Raw genomic sequence first — 20,110 nt, forward strand, 5'->3', positions numbered from 1 at the left:
GACTCCCCTCTCTCTTCTTTCAGATTCCGCCACTCATATCTCAGTTTCCCACTCTCTGTCAGCCCTCAGACCTCCATGTCCCTACCTGTTGAGCGGAGGGTCGGACCCTACCAAGCATCAGAGAGGGGCCCACCCAGGCGGCCGATAGTGGAAGTTAGGCCCAACTTCCTTCAGAATCTAACTTCTAGGTTTGGACCTGTGGGGCGGGCCCCCTTATCCCCCGCCAGGCCCTATACAGATGTCCCTTTACTTCCCCCTGTAGGTGGCCTTAGGTAGAAGACTTCAGTAAATGTAGCCCCTTATGTTCCATTCATTTTAATGGGCTGCCATGTGTCTTCTGGTGCTGGAAAGTGTTTTATGAATAGAATCCCTTAGTAAATATTGGACATAATGAATGTAGAAACCCAGAAAAATTACTTGGTCCGAAATGCTTTTGGCACTGTACGTCATGGCTCTGACATTTTCCTCTGTAGCAGTAGGCCCCACTTTGGATGCAAGGAAACCCATTTTGGATGTAGAAATCGAAAGGACATTCTTGTGAAGTCCCGTTGCAGTACTCGGGCAGGTCACACTCGTTGGATTCTTCTCGGCACTCAGTCCCTCTGAGAGCAAACTGTCAGAAACAAAATGATGGTACAGTGGCACAGCCCCATGCAAAAATATAACGTTTCATAATTTATACAAATAGGGTGCTGATTCTGACATCTTGCAATGGGATCTACAAATCAACTACTAATGGAAAAATTTCATACTTTTCAGAAACTATTAAGTTGCATACTGTATGAGCAGTGCTGCTTCCTAAGAAACCATTTAGTGCTTTTAGTTGTCTTACAGAAGAATACTTCTTAGTAAATATGGCCTTGGACATTTAAACTCTTTGCTGCCAGAGAGATAAACAGCGGAGAGAGAGAGAGAGAGAGAGAGGAATATATATATTAACACACAAGCCCAGCAAGCTCAAACGCCCCCACCCACCTAATCTTGACTATATGTAATGTCACATAGAGTGCCAGAGGGCTGTGGCAAGTGAATATAGCAAACGACAGGGGGTGCTCAGTGCTACATCCAAATGACAGAACATACATGGTAATAATTACAAGAAATAATGCTTCAGTACTAATAATAATGCTAATACTAATAATAAATATGTTTTTTTAGTTAGATATTTTGGCCAAAGCATCACAAGACTGCACACCAAACGTCAAGGTAAACCATAATAAGTGCAAGTCCTACACTACACTGCATCTGTTCCCTATACCTCTGTATGAGGGGGAAGAACCATAATAGATTCCTTACCTGCAGCAAAATGAGATCCACCATTAAAAAGGGAGAGGTGACGTGAGCTCTGGGGGAGGTGCCACAACCTCCATACAACTGATTCCAGTCAGAAATTATTAACACACAAGCCCAGCAAGCTCAAACGCCCACACCCACCTAATCTTGACTATATGTAATGTCACATAGAGTGTCAGAAGGCTGTGGCAAGTGAATATAGCACGACAGGATGTGCCCAGTGCTACATACAAATGACTCCCCCTTTTTAATGGTGGATCTCATTTTGCTGCAGGTAAGGAATCTATTATGGTTCTTCCCCCTCATACAGAGGTATAGGGAACAGATGCAGTGTTAGTTAGTTATCTAACTAAAAAACATTTTATTAGTAGTAGTATTAGCATTATTATTAGTTTAATTATTACCATGTATGTTCTGTCATTTTAATGTAGCACTGGGCACCCCCTGTCGTTTGATATATATATATATATATATATATATATATATATATACATGTAGAGGTATCAGTACCGTGTTAGCCGAGCTTCAATAATAAAAATAAATAAATAGATGATACCGTTCTGTGGCTAACGAAATGCTTTTATTTGTGCGAGCTTTCGAGATACACTGATCTCTTCTTCCGGCGATGTTACAATGAATGAAGCAAAAGGTAAACTTATAAACAGTGTCTCTTGGAATGTTATCTGTGCTGTTCCTTCCCCCGGTGTGGATGTGTTTTATGGCTAGAGGTGTTAAATGGTTACTGAAAGCAAGTGAAGAAAGAGTGTGTATGTGTATCAGTGTGAATAAAAATGAATGGAGAGCCCACAGTATATACAGTGCTTTACACAAGGTGTGTGTGGAGTGGGACTGGATATAAATGGTGTGGGTGGGTGTGGAAATGTGAGAGTTAGTAGCACAACTAAAAGTGTGTGTGGATACTTAGTGGTCCCTATTGGTGTATAGGGATGGAAAAACAAGGAGTATTAGTATGTGTGAGAGACAGCTGTGTGTGCATACATATAGCACAGTATGTACAGACATGGCCTTTAGCGCTTATGGGACGAGAGTTCACTACTGTCAGTAATGACTCATAAAATTTCGATCTCTGTTTAGGCCACTGCTAAGTGTCCCGAACAGTTGCATAAATTTGTATTCATGCAACCGTCTCTCTTTCGGGGTTTTAAGATTACCTTTGAGTATGGCAACCCTCAGATCGTTCATCTTATGGCCAGAGTCAGAGAAATGATCGGCAACAGGACTGTCTCTTGTACCGCGTGTGATGCTGTGGCGATGCAGGTTCATTCTCTTGTTTAGCCCCTGCCCTGTCTCACCTATGTAGTAGCAGCCCCCTGGGCATTTCATGCACATGATGAGGTACACGACATTGCTGGAAGAACAGGTGAACCTTCCTCTGATTTTGTATTCCCAATTCCTGTGTGGTATTTGTATTGTGTCCGCTGTGTAGAGCATTGCGCAGGTTTTGCATCTTGGGTCCTGGCATGGTTTTGTCCCGCATTCAGTTGTACTGCTGAATACTTTACTCCTCACCATAATATTCTTGAGATTATGGGGTTGTCTGTATGATAATAAGGGTGCTTCAGGGAAGACCTATATATATATATATAAATGGAGATTCCTTACCAGGCAGACCAGGAGTCCAAGATCACGCAGCAAGAACCGAGACAGCACTCAGATTGATATCAAATATAGATGTATTGAAAAAAGGCACATACAACCGACGTTTCGGTCCTGAAACAGGACCTTTCTCAAGGGAGTGCTCACCCTTAAGTGACAAAAACCACCATTATATACCCACATACAACACCATTAGCAAACAGTGATAGGTTAACAACCTGCCCCTCCTCTCTGGATCAGCTGAAAGCAACTATACACAAAACGATCTAAATGACATCATTGCTATGCAACCTATAAGACCCGGAGTGTCTGTATGGGGGAACCCTTACAGCAGAAGCCCGTGAGCATGCGCAGGTGTGCAATGTCAGGCGCGAGTGTAAATGTATAGACCCATGCGCCGAGATACAGCGTCTAGTATCGTCATAGCGATACCACAAAAGGAGGGGACCATCGCGCATATGTGTACTAATATGCCAAAGCACGGAGCGCGAGAGAGCGACACCATTGCGCATGCGTACAGGGACGGAATATGAGCGTCTCAAGTTGCCATGGCGATACAATACCGGGGCAGTCATTGCGCATGTATGCGCTGACAGTCTGTAACACGGAGCGCGAGTGGAAGCCCATTGCGCATGCGTGCAGGTATAGCATGTAAAAGCCAGAATAACTGGTAGAGTATGAACGCAGCTTAAACGCACAGCCTTAGGGTAAACTGAAAACATTAATGAGCATGAGATAATGCATCCTGAGGGGGCACAATACAGTGTGAACACCAAAGTGCTGAATAAAGATAAAAAGCAATATATAAAAACCATGAGTGTGTAGGCAAGGAAGGGAAAGGAAAGGGGGGGGGGGGTTGAGAAGCAACATACAGGGGGACAAAAACAAAGGAAACTACAAAAGCATAATGGGAAAGGGGAAGGTAGGAAATGAGGGAAAGAAACCAGACAAATTAGAAAAAAAGGGGGAATAATAATAAACAATAAAGACCGATGGGTATACTGAGGGCCATGTCAAGGACAATGGCAGAAGTGTACAGGGGAGGCAAAAAAGGAGCAAATGTAAGATAAACTGATAAGGTTGAAATAATTAAATAAAGCAACTAAGTCTCAAGCGCTCCGTGTTACAGACTGTCAGCGCACACATGCGCAATGACTGCCCCGGTATTGTATCACCATGGCAACTTGAGACGCTCATATTCCGTCCCTGTACGCATGCGCAATGGTGTCGCTCTCTCGCGCTCCGTGCTTTGGCATATTAGTACACATATGCGCGATGGTCCCCTCCTTTTGTGGTATCGCTATGACGATACTAGACGCTGTATCTCGGCGCATGGGTCTATACATTTACACTCGCGCCTGACATTGCACACCTGCGCATGATCACGGGCTTCTGCTGTAAGGGTTCCCCCATACAGACACTCCGGGTCTTATAGGTTGCATAGCAATGATGTCATTTAGATCGTTTTGTGTATAGTTGCTTTCAGCTGATCCAGAGAGGAGGGGCAGGTTGTTAACCTATCACTGTTTGCTAATGGTGTTGTATGTGGGTATATAATGGTGGTTTTTGTCACTTAAGGGTGAGCACTCCCTTGAGAAAGGTCCTGTTTCAGGACCGAAACGTCGGTTGTATGTGCCTTTTTTCAATACATCTATATTTGATATCAATCTGAGTGCTGTCTCGGTTCTTGCTGCGTGGTCTTGGACTCCTGGTCTGCCTGGTAAGGAATCTCCATTTTTATTCAATATTATATGGGACAAGCACCGGCTTTCTACCTTTATTGCGAGTGACATCTGCCTTTGTACACACACATATATATATATATATATATACACACACACACACTCACACACACACACACACACACACACACACACACACACACACACACACACACACACAGTGGTGGACAAATCACCAAAAAATCTACTCGCCGAACACAAAATATACTCGCCACCTAGTACCACACATGTGCTGCTTGGGCCAATAGGAGCTCGCCACGATTATAAATCCACTCGCCCGGGGCGTGCAAATGTATAGGTTTGTCGAACACTGTATATATATATATATATATATATATATATATATATATATATATATATATATATATATATATAGTATTGTATGTCTTTATTTATATATCGCCATTAATGTACATAGCGCTTCACAGTAGTAATACATGTGGTAATCAAATAAATAACAGATAATATAAATAACAGATCATGGGAATAGGTGCTTTAGACATAAACGTAACATTAAGGAAGAGGAGTCCCTGCCCCGAAGAGCTTACAGTCTAATTGGTAGGTAGGGAGAACGTACAGAGACAGTAGGAGGGAGTTCTGGTAAGTGCGTCTGCAGGGGGCCAAGCTTTATGTATCATGTGTTCAGAATATTCACAGTGCTATTCATATGCTTCTTTAAGCAAGTGTGTCTTAAGGTGGGTCTTAAAGGTGGATAGAGAGGGTGCTAGTCGGGTACTGAGGGGAAGGGCATTCCAGAGGTGTGGGGCAGTCAGTGAAAAAGGTTTAAGGCGGGAGAGGGCTTTAGATACAAAGGGGGTAGAAAGAAGACATCCTTGAGCAGAACGCAAGAGTCGGGATGGTGCATAGCGAGAAATTAGAGCTGAGATGTAAGGAGGGGCAGAAGAGTGTAAAGCTTTAAAAGTGAGGAGAAGAATGGAGTGTGAGATGCGGGATTTGATCGGAACCCAGGAGAGGGATTTCATGAGGGGAGATGCTGAGACAGATCTAGGAAAGAGTAGATTGATTCTGGCAGCAGCATTTAGGATAGATTGTAGGAGAGACAGGTGAGAGGCAGGAAGACCGGACAGGAGGTTACAGTAATCAAGACGGGAGAGAATGAGGGCCTGAGTCAGAGTTTTAGCAGTCGAGCAACAGAGGAAAGGGCGTATCTTTGTTATATTGCGGAGGAAAAAGCGACAAGTTTTAGAAATGTTTTGAATGTGAGGGGCGAATGTGAGAGAGGAGTCGAGTGTGACCCCTAGGCAGCGTGCTTGGGCTACTGGGTGAATGATCGTAGTTCCAACAGTAATGTGGAAGGAGGTAGTAGGGCCAGGTTTGGGAGGAAGTATGAGGAGCTCTGTTTTAGCCATGTTGAGTTTAAGGCGGCGGAGGGCCATCCAGGATGATATAGCAGAGAGACATTCGGAAACTTTGGTTTGTACAGCAGGTGTGAGGTCGGGTGTTGAAAAGTATATTTGTGTGTCGTCAGCATAGAGGTGATATTTAAACCCAAAAGATGTTATTAGGTCACCTAGAGAGAGTGTGTACAGAGAAAAGAGAAGAGGTCCCAGGACAGAGCCCTGGGGTACCCCCACAGAGAGATCAATAGAGGAGGAGGAGGTGTTAGCAGAAGAGACACTGAAAGTACGATGGGAGAGGTAGGATGAGATCCAGGATAGAGCTTTATTCCGGATACCAAGAGTATGGAGAATGTGAAGGAGAAGAGCGTGGTCCACGGTGTCAAATGCTGCAGAGAGGTCGAGTAATATGAGCAGAGTGTAATGACCTCTGTCTTTGACAGCATGGAGGTCGTCAGTTATTTTAGTGAGGGCTGTTTCTGTGGAGTGAGCAGTGCGGAAGCCAGATTGTAGAGGGTCTAGGAGAGAATAGGTGTTGATAAAATGGAGCAAGCGAGAGAATACAAGACGTTCAAGGAGTTTAGAGGCAAAAGGCAGGAGGGAGACAGGTCGATAGTTAGAAAGACAGGTAGGGTCAAGCTTGCTGTTTTTGAGTAATGGTATGACTGTTGCATGTTTGAAGGAGGATGGAAAGGTTATATATATATATATAGCAAGCGACAGGGGGTGCCCAGTGCTACATCCAAATGACAGAACATACATGGTAATAATTACAAGAAATAATGCTTCAGTTTGAGCGTTTGAGCTTGCTGGGCTTGTGTGTTAATAATTTCTGACTGGAATCAGTTGTATGGAGGTTGTGTATATATATACAGTGTTCGACAAACCTATTCCCCCACTCACACCTGGCGAGTGGAAATTGGCTCGTGGCCAGTAGATTTCCCCTGCTCTCCAAAAAAAAAATCCCCTGCACCAAAAAATAAATAAAAATCTCTCTAGCTCTGTGGTTCCCAATCAGTGCGTCGCGTGGCTGGCCTGCAGGGATGCCGCGAGTGTGTGGATTCCCCCTCACAGCCCATCCGTCCTGTGCTGGAGACCAGCCCACCGCACTACACCTGTAAAACAGAGAATGTGAGGCGCTTCTAATCGAGGTGCAATATACTGAATAATAAATCTTATATAAACCTTTTATAAAAAAGTGCTCTTAGGTATAAGCGATTAAAAATAAAAAATAAATATAATAGTGAACTTCGCTGCTCAACCCTCCGTGGAGAAGATCCAACTCCTCCTGTCGTAGACTGTAGGGAGCAGCTTGTGGGGAGCGCAGATGTCACCACATGTGAAGAAAATATATATATAGTGTAGTATGTTTAAACAGATTCAACAATCAAATCAAAGAATCACGATTGGGAACTCACACTTTCCCAGTGAAAGATCGGCGGTGGATATGAAATGGTAGACTCAGTCAGTGTGAAATAACAGGAGTCAGCAGCATAATCCCTCAATGAAAAGAGAACACACTTAGTGCAACATTGCATGTTCCAGTAAATATTTATCAAGGCAATAAGTATTGCACTTACATTAGGCACTATGTGCATAGACACGTAACAAAATAGATGCGCAGCTTGTTCATGCCACCAGCCCTGCTCCCGCGGTTGCGTCGCGTCACTGATTGTTGAATCTGTTTAAACATACTACACTATATATATATTTTTCCCCCACATGTGGTGACATCTGCGCTCCCCACAAGCTTCTCCCTACACCGCACTACACCGGCAGGGAGAAGAGAAGCTGCAGCACGGAGAGGAATCTCCCCCCCCCCCCTCCTTCCTGCACCGGCAGCCGCAGAGACAAAGGAGAAGCTGCAGCACGGAGAGGAATCTCCCCCCCTACTTCCTGCACCGGCAGCCGCAGGGACAGAGGAGAAGCTGCAGCACGGAGAGGAATCTGCTTCACCCCCCCTTCCTGTACCGGCAGCCAGGGACAGAGGAGAAGCTGCAGCAGGAAGAGGAAGCCAGCCCCTAACCCCACCCCCTTTCACCTCGCCTCACTCCGGTGCCTGCTGGAGAGGAAGAGGAAGCTCCCTCCCCCCCTCAGCTGCAGGAAGAGAGAGGAGCCAGCCAGCTCCAGCCACTGCCATGAAGGTAAGAGAGACCTCGGCTGCAGGGATCCCCTCCCTCACCGCTTCAACCAGGAGCCATGTCTATGTCTACCTCTCCAACCCTACGACGCGGTACGACTTGGACTACGCATTCCGGACAGGACTGCGTGGTTGTGGGTCGGTGTCTGTCTATCCCCACCTCAGCCCCGCGGTCTTCCGTCCTGTTTGTGGTGAGCGCAGCATGACAATATGCTCAGCCCAACAAACATGGACGCCGCTGAGGTGGCCCGACGCCTAGACACCCATGAGGAATGCTTCCGGCAACTTACCGGATCATTCACACTGAAGGAACAACTAGTCTCCCAACTTAAACAAGACGTTGATACCCTTACTGAACAAGTTAGACGTCTAACAGTATCTACCACCAACACCGCCCCACTCGCAGCCACTCCTGCTCCCACCACACCTACCTCTGAGCCACGACTACCTGCGCCCAACCGGTATGCAGGGGATCCCAACGGTTGTCGGGGGTTCCTGAACCAGTGCTCCATACAGTTTGAACTACTGCCCTCTCACTTCCCTTCTTCACGATCAAAGGTCGCATACATAATCTCCTTGCTGACTGACGCCGCTCTAGCATGGGCATCTCCTATCTGGGAGCAATGCCCTGATTTGACCTCTGACCTCGCTCTCTTCATCACCGAATTCAGAAGGGTGTTTGACACTCCAGGGCGTAAGGTTACGGCCGCATCTACTCTGCTTAATATTTCTCAGGGAGACCGTACTGTGGCTCGCTATGCCCTGGACTTTCGGACGGTGGCTTCGGAGATGTGGCTCTATCTGCAGTCTTCTGGCAGGGTCTGTCCGAACGGCTGAAGGACGAACTGGCAGCTCTGGATCGCCCCGCTGGGCTTGAGGACCTGATAGACCTGTGCATCCGGATGGATCAGCGCCTCCAAGAGAGAAGGATGGAGAAAAACAAACACCCTCGAGGTATACAATCGTCTTCCTTTTCCACCATAGGCCCTCTACTCTCCACAACTCCCGTCCTAGATGAACCCATGCAGCTGGGAGGGACTAGTCTATCGAGAGGCAACGGAGAAGACGAGCAGGACTGTGCCTCTACTGTGGCAATAACGGCCACCTGGTATTCAACTGTCCGCTGAAACCGGGAAACGCCAAAGCCCAGTGAGTATAAGGAGGATCACGCTGGGCACTGCAACTTTTCCCCCTCCTCAACCCTCTACTAGGATTTATCTACCCATCTCCATATTCGGTGAGACCTTCACAGTACAGACACAGGCCTTTCTGGATTCAGGGTCAGGGGGAAACTTCGTGGACCAAGAGTTCGCTATCAAGAATAAAATACCGTTGGTACCCAAAGATCGACCGGTAGCCCTTGAAGCCATTGACGGACGACCCTTGCAGCCCGCGATCATTTCCTTGCAAACTGCGCCTCTTAAGATCTCGACCAGCGACTTCCACTCCGAGACCATAACATTGGATGTTATTCACACCCCCTCCACGGACATCATTCTGGGACTTCCGTGGTTCCGGATCCACAATCCAGTCATTGACTGGACAGAGGCCACGCCACTACGTTGGAGTTCTTTTTGCTTGGAACATTGCATGTCTGCTCCTAAGGCAGTGGCAGGTCTGGAGGTCACGGATCCTGACAGGATACAGCTGCCAGGAATATATGAAGATTTTCGCGATGTCTTTGACAAACGCCAAGCAGAACTACTTCCGCCACATCGGACGTACGATTGCCCTATCGATCTCCTACCCGGTGCCATTCCCCCTAGAGGAGGGTCATACCCACTATCTATTCCTGAGACCCAGGCTATGAGAACATATATTCAGGAGAATCTCCAGAGGGGGTTCATTCAAAAATCTTCATCACCTGCTGGGGCAGGATTTTTTTTCGTCAAAAAAAAGGACGGAACCCTCAGACCCTGCATTGACTATCGCGGTCTCAACAAACTCACCATAAAGAACCGCTACCCCCTTCCGTTGATAGCTGAATTATTCGACAAACTCCAAGGAGCCAGGATCTTCACCAAGCTGAAACTCAGAGGCGCCTATAATCTGGTTAGAATCAGACAAGGAGACGAATGGAAGACAGCATTCAATACTCGCGACGGGCATTACGAGTACCTGGTCATGCCATTTGGATTGTGTAACGCTCCTGCTGTCTTCCAAGACTTTGTCAACGACATTTTCAGAGACCTTCTGGACCATCATGTAATAGTATACCTGGACGATATACTAATATTTTCCAGATCCATGCCTGAACATACTACTCATGTCAAACAAGTCTTGCAGCGCTTAAGAGAGAACCACTTGTATGCTAAGTTCGAGAAATGCCATTTCCATCAAAGATCTACCTCCTTTCTCGGCTACATCATATCGGACACCGGCCTTGCTATGGACCCTACCAAGGTCAAGGCTGTACTCGAATGGCCCTGTCCCCTCTCCCTCAAGGCCATCCAAAGGTTCCTCGGCTTCGCCAACTATTACCGGAGGTTCATTCAAGGATTCTCATTGGTAGTAGCACCCATCACGGCGCTCACTCAGAAGGGAGCTGATCCTACGAAGTGGTCGGAGAAAGCTCTTCAGGCTTTCGAGAGGATAAAGACGGCATTCGCCTCAGCACCCATCTTAACACACCCAGATCCTTCGTTACCTTTTTTTTTAGAGGTCGACGCCTCCGATGTAGGAGCAGGTGCTATACTTTCCCAGAGAAAGAATCCTCAAGCCCCACTTCACCCTTGTGCGTATTTTTCTAAAAAAAATTCCTCCGCCCAAAGGAATTACGACGTAGGTAACCGGGAGCTCCTCGCTATCAAACTGGCCTTAGAGGAGTGGAGGCACTTACTGGAAGGCACGGAGACGCCAGTTACGATACTAACTGACCATAAAAATCTACTGTACATTGAGGGAGCACGGCGACTAGGATCTCACCAGGCAAGATGGTCCTTATTCTTTACTCGCTTCAACTTCCTCATTTCTTACATCCCTGGGTCTAAGAACCTTAAAGCCGACGCCTTGTCGCGACAGTTCCTGGTAGAGGATAACAAGGTGGAACAACAGGAGACCATTCTCCCTTCCACTTACATTTTGGCAGCCAATACTTTTAGTGCCTTGACGGAGATTACCAAGGAGATTACCAAGAACAACATCCCGGCAGGACTCAACGTTCCGGAGGATCGGTTGTTCACCCCCCGTATTTTCCAGAGGAGAGTCATGGAGTGGGGACATTCATCCAAAACTGCAGGCCATCCTGGTAACAAAAGAACTACTGAGTTCATCGAACGCACTTTCTGGTGGCCCCACATGCGGAGAGACATACAAGCTTTTGTAGCTACATGCTCTACTTGTGCTCGGAACAAGACGCCACACAACAGACCTGCGGGTCTCCTTCAACCATTACCCATCCCAGAACGTCCATGGACACACATATCTATGGACTTTATCGTTGAGTTGCCCAAATCTAGAGGCATGGACCCCATACTTGTGGTGGTGGACAGGTTTTCGAAACAGGCACACTTCATCCCTATGAAGGGTCTACCCACCGCACCGATGTTGTCCGAAGTTTTCATCAGGGAGATCTTCAGGTTCCATGGGACCCCTCGGGTCATAGTGTCTGACAGAGGATCCCAGTTCATCTCCCGGTTCTGGAGGGCGTTTTGTAAGAGTCTGGACGTCACACTACACTTTTCGTCAGGCTATCACCCCCAGACCAATGGACAGACGGAACGCACCAATCAGTCTCTGGAACAATTTTTGAGTTGCTTTGTTGCTGACACTCAAGACGACTGGGCGGAACTGCTCCCGTGGGCAGAATTCTCCCATAACAATCTTCGGAACGAATCATCCCAACAGTCACCATTTATGGTCAACTATGGCTTCCATCCGTCGGCACTTCCTTCTCTCATCTCTAAGTCTGGAGTCCCGGCCGCAGAGGACAGGATTCGTCACTTACAAGACCTATGGCAGAAGATCCATCGGAACCTACAGCACGCTGGTATATTACACGAGACAAGCAGATCGTCACCGAAGAGAGGTCCCAGGGTACTCTGTAGGACAAAGGGTTTGGTTATCTACTAAAAACATTCGGTTAAAGGTAGCCTCACCCAAACTGGCACCACGTTTTATCGGCCCTTTCCGCATCACCAAAAGGATCAACCCAGTAGCCTACCGGCTTGAACTGCCTAGGAATATGAGGATTCCTTCCGTCTTTCACTCATCCCTTCTCAAACCTTGTCTACAAGACTCATCCTCCAAAGGACAACCTAAACCTCCGCAAACCATACTGGTAGATGGCCAACAAGAATACGAGGTTCAGACCATCCTCAACTCTAGAATGTCCAGAGGAGGATTGCAATATCTTGTACACTGGAGAGGCTATGGCCCAGAGGAGAGAGAGTGGATCCCTCATCGTCAGGTACATGCCAACCGTCTCATCTATGCCTTCCACCGTAGGCACCCTGAGAAACCATCTCTGGGTCGCCCGGAGGTCTCCCCTCAAGGGGGGGATACTGTCACACCTACCGCTACTCCGCGCAGAGACCGATCCGAGGACGCATCACGGGGCAGAGCCATGCGGCCACGCACTGCCAGGGCAGTGCATGCACGGCTGCGTGACGTCGACACTCCGCGACGCACATCGTGCACGCACGCGGGTTGCGCGGCAACCAGGCAACAGGAAAGCCTGAAGGAGCTGCTGGTGCCTCCCACAGGCGGAGACTTAGACACACGGCCGCGTGACGTCATCACGCCGCGACGCGCATAGCGCACGCGCGCGGGTTGCTCGGCAACCAGGCCAATCATTAGGAAAACCTGACTTACAGGCTGTTTCGGATTAGTGTCTCACTGACACCATTGGACGACCAGAGCACACAACTGCAAGGTAATTGGATCCTTCACACATATATACCTGCTCCTGTCTGTCATTCCTTGCTGAGCATAAACTCCTGTTTATGCATTGTGCTCACCGCTGCTGTTTAGCTTGTCTTGAACTTTGCCTGTCCTGTCTTGACCCTGCCTGTTCCTTGGATTTCTACACTCTCCAGCGCTTTGACCCCGGCTTCGTTCCTCGACTATTCTACCTTCTATTACCCTGGACCTTGGCTACGGAACTCTACCAACCCGGACTCTCCAACCCTGGAGTACGGCAAGTACCCTGACTACCCTGACCTCTCCAACCCTACGACGCGGTACGACTTGGACTACGCATTCCGGACAGGACTGCGTGGTTGTGGGTCGGTGTCTGTCTATCCCCACCTCAGCCCCGGGGTCTTCTGTCCTGTTTGTGGTGAGCGCAGCGTGACACATAGTCCCCTACAGCCTTCTGAGACCCAACCCCCTGGCTGTCCACCTACCACCAGAGCCTCACTGCAGCAGCACCCTTTCCCCTCCACTCCTCTGCTGCAGTTCCCCTGCACTTTATGCCCCTCATGCGTGTGTATATGAGTGTGTGTGTGTGTATATGAGACAGAGAGTGTGTCTGTGTATGGGAGAGAAAGTGTGTCTGTGTATGGGAGAGAAAGTGAGTTTGTGTGTGCAGGAGACCAGAAGTACCCCCCCCCCCACCCACCCCCTCCCCCACCCTGTCACCCACCCCCCACCCCATCACGCACCCAAAACTCTCCACACCCAGTGACCCACCCCACCCCCCACCCAGTCACCCCACCCAGTCATCTCTGTCTCTCACTCTCTCTCTCGCTCTCTATCTGTCTCTCGCTCTCACTCTGTCTCTCGCTCACGCACTGTCTCGCTCTCTCTCACGCTCTCTCTGTCTCGCTCTCTCTCACACTCTGTCTCACGCTCTCTCACACTCTCTCTTTCTCACTCTCTCTCACTCTCTGTATATATATTATTTACCCTATATATATATTAACTGCCCTATACCTACACCGAAATAAACTTTACTGGTTTCTTTCACATCTGACTAAAGCTTCACATGGGAGACATCGGAATCCCCCCTAACTCAGAAGATAGGTAGGGAACACCTCCCCTCCAACTTATAACATTGCGGGAATGAGGGTACCTGGACATTGAGGGACTGCGGATCAGGTAAGATCCCAGGTGGGATTGCTGCTTTAGTTATTGTTAAGCGGGGGCGTCCAGACACTGGTTAAAGGGTGCAGGAAACTAGTCATTCACATCTGGCTTTTTTTTCTAAATCCGACATTTACACACACATACACACATATACACACACACACACAAGTAACAAGAACTAATCGTAGTATAATATAATACAATAAATAAACTAATGTCAAAAACGAATGTTGTTCTTACTAGGAATTTATTCATTTTTTTAAAGGGGCAAAACTGGGGGCGGGGCTAGGTGGCGAGTAGATTTTTTGTTCGGCAAGTAGATTTTTGGGTGATTTGTCTACCACTGTATATATATATACATATGTCATATATATAGTGACAGAAACCAGGGGATGGTAATAAATTCCACATATAGGGCTCCCAGGATACTGGACAGCTTATACCCTGTTTAGGCTAGAAAGGGCAGCCTCAGAATGGATGCACTCCATCCCACAGTTTGGCAGTTGCTAGTGCTAAGGGATGAGGGATCCAGACCAGAGTTTGCCTGCTGCCTGATTTCTGTCACCTGTCCTGCTAGATAGAAATCAGGTATTTAAAGCTGGTTGCTTGGTTCCTCTCCCCTCTCCCCAAGAGACTGGAGGCAGGAATGCTGCTGGAAGCAGAAAGGGGAAAAGCCTCTCCCCAAACAGGTTAAATCATTCTGTTTCTTTCTCAAATTGTAAAGTTCCTTATTTTTGTTTGTTGGAAGCGGGCAAGCCGCCCCAACCCCAGTCAGGGTGAACCTCAGTTAAGTTATTGCTCAGATGAGCAGGGTTTTGTTTTGCTTGTGTTTTGCTTTTGTATTCAGTGTGGCAGTCTCAGTGCCTGGGACTGAATAAACCAGGCAGTAGCCTGTTTAAAGGAACAGCACGTTACGCCTCGTCATTTAACCTACCCTAAAAGACCGTGTTCTAGCAGTCCCGGACAGACGGCGGAGCCCCGGAGTAAGCCGTTTGTCACATATGGTGGAGAATGCGGGCAGAACACTAAAAGGTCTCCGGGTAAAAGAACTTTAAAGAAAAAAAAAAGAAGTTTTTTTTCCAAACAAGATGGAAGACGTGGTGAGTGCGTTGGTACGCAATGTCGTTGCCCAGCAAGAGACTTATACAACCAGGCAACAGACGAATGCAGCCCTGCAAAAGGCAAATGCAACCCAGCAACAGCTGCTAATAGCCCAGCAGGAGACTAATTCAACTCAGCAACAGGTGAATGCAACCCAGCAAGAGACAAACCGCTTGCTGAGAGAGGAACAACAACGGTTCGCCCAGGTCATACAGCAGGAACTCGAGGTCCTGAGAGAGGCTATCACTAAGGCTCCACTGGCAGAGGCAGCCCCAGTCCCGAAAATGACCAGGGCAAGCCACTACCTTCAGAAGATGGGGCCCTCGGATGATGTTGAAACCTAGCTTCTCACTTTTGAACGCACGGCACAGAGAGAGTGTTGGCCAAAGCTGAGTGGGCCAGTCTAATCACACCCTTCTTAAGCGGCGAACCCCAGAAGGCTTATTTTGATCTAGAGCCAACCGAAGCTAACATCTATGCAAAGTTGAAGTTCGAGATCCTCGCCCGCCTCGGCGTAACCACGGCTGTTCGCGCCCAAAGGTTCCACGCATGGTCCTTCACGTTGGATAAAGACACCCGATCCCAGATGTATGACCTCATCCACCTCGCCCGGAAGTGGCTACAACCCGAGATCAACTCAGCAAGCCACATCGTGGAACGGTTGGTCATGGACCAGTTCTTGAGGAAACTTCCCTCTGCCCTACACCGTTGGGTCAGTCAGTGACCCCCTCAATGCAGACGAGCTGGTGGCCCTCGTAGAAAGGTACAATGCAGCAGAAGAGCACCTGCGGCCCACAGTCATGGAGCATCCCCACTACCCAAGGTTCCAGGACTCTTTCAGAGACGGTAAAAGGGTACTAGGGTTAAGGTGGGCTGAAGAGCGGTGACCGCCTTCACACAGCACCAGCAACAGTGGCTCGCATACTAAGGGCAACTGCCAACATGGTGAGCCGAAATAGGGCTCTAAGTGGGACACAGACTATGTACCTAAATGTGTAAATTGTTATGAGAGGGGCCACACCGCGAAAGTCTGCCCACTAAATACTGAACCAATGCAATGCGACAGCGTTGAATCTTATTCATTGTGGTCTCAATGTATGGGCCCTAGCCAAGAGGACCCCTTTAATAACCATCTCTGGGCATTTGTAAAGGTAAATGGTAAGAGGGTTCGGGCACTACTTGACTCTGGGAGTATGGTTACACCAGTGTCCAAATACCTGTTGCCCATTGGGAAAAAACAGGTAAACAGTTCACAAAAAGTGGCAATTTGTTGTATACATGGGGATAATCACGAATATTCCACTGTTGAGGTTCTTATTGAAACAGAGTTTGGGTCTTTAGATTTCAAAGTGGGTATAGTACCCAAACTGGCACATGATGTGTTAATAGGGACCGACTATCCCCATTTTCTAAAAATGTGGTCCTCCTCTCAGAATAGCGCCCAGAGTTCAATAGCGGACCATAAAGAAGTAACAGAAGAAACAAATCCTTTCCCTTTTTCAGAAATGGAGGTTGACGAGGGCCCAAATAAAAAGGGGAAAGAGGAAGAGTGCTGTAAAATTCTCTTTCCCATGGCCACCTTAGTAGGGAATACCCCAAATCAAGATGTTGAACAGGCGCTTACCACCCCAGAACAGGGTAAGACCTTCGCTGACCTAGAGGTCAGTCCTGGGAGTTTTAAGAAGCCCCAGTGGGAAGACCCCACATTAGGGGAAGCAAGGGGGAATATACAGGACCAGAATAGTACTCCTGGCCAACCAGATAGGTCACTTGCCTACCCCTACTTCGAGGTAGAAAATGACCTAGTATATCGGGTTGATAGGAGGAAATCCATTATAACTAAACAATTGTTGGTGCCACGGACATTCCGTAATGTAGTATTACACCTCACATATAGTCACCCATTAGGGGGACACCTAAGGGTGGAAAAGACAAAAGAAAAGGTTCTCCGAAGCTTCTATTGGCCTGGGGTTCTGGCAGAAATTACAAATTATTGCTCCTCATGCCCAGAATGTCAGATCACCGCCCTGTTCAAAGCGTATTGTAGCCCATTGGTACCCCTTCCCATAATAGATGTACCATTTGACCGGATTGCTATGGATATAGTAGGACCCCTAATAAAGTCTGCTAGGGGACAAAAGCATATATTGGTAATATTAGATTAGGCCACCCGATATACGGAGGCAATTCCCCTACGTAGCACCTCTGCTAAAAACATAGCAAAAGAGTTAATAGTCCTGTTTACCCGGGTCGGAATCCCTAAAGAGATCTTAACTGACCAGGGAACACCATTTATGTCCCAAGTAACAAAAGAGTTATGTAAACTCCTAAAAATCAAGCATCTCAGAACCTCAGTCTATCATCCACAAATAGATGTTTTAGTGGAACGATTCAATAAAACCTTAAAAAGCATGTTACACCAGGTGGTGGATAAGGATGGGAAAAACTGGGATTGTTTATTACCCATACCTGTTATTTGCCATTTGGGAGGTTCCCCAATCATCCACAGGCTTCTCCCCATTTGAACTATTGTATGGCCAACACCCAAGGGGTTTACTGGATATAGCCAAAGAGACTTGGGAACACGAGGTTACACCATACAGACGTGAAATAGAACATGTTGCCCAGATGCAGGATCGCATAGTTGCGGTCCTACCTATAGTGAGGGAACACATGGGAAAAGCTCAAGAGGCACAGAGGAATACGTATAATACGGGTGCTAGGGTCAGAATTTTTTATCCAGGCGATAGGGTGCTAGTTCTGGTTCCCACCGTAGAGAGTAAATTCCTTGCTAAGTGGCATGGGCCATATGAGGTCTTGGAAAGAGTGGGAGAAGTAAATTACAAGGTGAGATAGCCAGGTAGGAGGAAACCTGAGCAAATTTACCATGTAAACCTACTTAAGTCCTGGAAAGATAGAGAGGTCTTATTAACCCTAGTACCCCAGATCCGTCAGAGAATCGAGAAACTGACCCAGAGGTTAGCATAGCTGAAACCCTGTCCATTCATCAGAAACGAGAGGTCCAGAACCTAGTGAGAAGAAACAAAGAAGTCTTCTCTACAAAGCCAGGTAGAACTAGGGTAATTGAACATGACCTAGTCTCTAAACCGGGGGTCCGTTAACCTTAAACCGTACCGAATCCCAAAGGCCAAAAGAGAGGCTATACGTTTAGAGGTTAAAAAAAATGCTAAAACTGGGTGTAATTGAGGAATCCCAAAGTGGGTGGAAAAGCCCTATAGTTTTAGTCCCAAAACCAGACGGTACAACAAGGTTTTGCAATGACTACCATAAACTAAACGCTGTGTCAAAATTTGATACTTATCCTATGCCCAGGGTTGATGAACTGGTAGAGAGACTGGGCAAACCTAGACCTAACAAAAGGATACTGGCAGGTTCCCCTCACAGAAAGGGCAAAAGAAAAGACAGCCTTCTAAACCCCAGATGGCCTCTTTCAGTATAGGGTGCTGCCTTTTGGCTTACATGGAGCTCCTGCCACATTCCAATGAATGATGGATACAATTTTAAAGCCACATGCTCGGTATGCTGCCACCTACCTGGATGATGTGGTAATCCATAGTGAAGATTGGCAATCCCACCTTCCAAAGGTCCAAGCTGTGCTTGACACAGTTCAGTCTGCTGGACTAACTGCTAACCCCGCTAAATGCACTATTGGTCTGGAGGAGGCCAAGTATCTGGGGTATTCCATTGGCAGAGGTTTACTCAAACCCAAAACACTCAAAGTAGAGCCAATACAGAATTGGCCAAGGCCAGTTACAAAAAAACAAGTAAGGACCTTTTTGGGATTAATTGGCTACTATAGAAGGTTTATTCCCAATTTTGCAACTAAGGCAACCCCACTAACCAACCTCACAAAAGCAAGAGGGCCGCTAGTGGTTAAAGTGGTCCCCCGAAACCGAACAGGTCTTTAGAAGCCTGAAAGAAGCCCTCTGTGCCCAACCAGTGTTGGTCACACCTGACTTCTCTAAATAATTTTTAGTCCAAACCGACACATCTGAGGTAGGGCTGGGGGCTGTACTCTCCCAGGAGTCCCAAGGTGAGGAGCAGCCCATCCTTTTTTTAAGTAGGAAACTAAATCCCCAGGAGAAAAATTACTCCATTGTCGAGAAAGAGTGTCTCGCAATAAAGTGGGCTGCAGAGACGCTCAAATACTATCTGTTGGGGAGAAAATTCCGGTTGGTCACAGATCATGCACCCCTCACCTGGATGTGTCAAAACAGAGAGAAGAATACTAGAGTGACCAGGTGGTTCCTAAGCCTACAACCCTTTACATTTTCTGTGGAGCACAGGTCAGGGCACAAACATGGCAATGCTGACGGGTTGTCAAGGATGCACTCCCTAATATCCATGGTCGCTCATCCCTTGAGGTCTGAGCTGGGGGGGGAGGATATGTGACAGAAACCAGGGGATGGTAATAAATTCCATATATAGGGCTCCCAGGATACTGGAAAGCTTATACCCTGTTTAGGCTAGAAAGGGCAGCCTCAGAATGGATGCACTCCATCCCACAGTTTGGCAGTTGCTGGTACTAAGGGATGAGGGATCAAGACCAGAGTTTGCCTGCTGCCTGATTTCTGTCACCTGCCCTGCTAGATAGAAATCAGGTATTTAAAGCTGGTTGCCTGGTTCCTCTCCCCTCTCCCCAAGAGACTGGAGGCAGGAATGCTGCTGGAAGCAGAAAGGGGAAAAGCCTCTCCCCAAACAGGTTAAATCATTCTGTTCCTTTCTCAAATTGTAAAGTTCCTTATTTTTGTTTGTTGGAAGCGGGCAAGCCACCCCAACCCCAGTCAGGGTGAACCTTGGTTAAGTTATTG

General features: G+C 47.5%; 1 protein-coding gene across 4 annotated transcripts in view; it reads right to left on the reverse strand.

Moving 5' to 3' along the window:
- The window catches only part of LOC142495606 (disintegrin and metalloproteinase domain-containing protein 9-like), a 124,846-nt gene that overhangs the window by 35,789 nt on the left and 68,947 nt on the right, over positions 1-20,110 (reverse strand). For all 4 annotated transcript variants that reach the window (XR_012801776.1, XR_012801775.1, XM_075601297.1 and 1 more), the window contains exon 14: positions 418-613. Coding sequence is in view for 2 of the 4 variants with exons in the window: in XM_075601297.1 (XP_075457412.1) it covers positions 418-613 (196 nt within the window). In the remaining 2 variants the exon portion in view is untranslated. The remainder of the gene's footprint in view (positions 1-417; positions 614-20,110) is intronic.

The sequence above is a fragment of the Ascaphus truei genome, chromosome 5, assembly GCF_040206685.1.
Source record: "Ascaphus truei isolate aAscTru1 chromosome 5, aAscTru1.hap1, whole genome shotgun sequence".
NCBI lineage: Eukaryota > Metazoa > Chordata > Amphibia > Anura > Ascaphidae > Ascaphus > Ascaphus truei.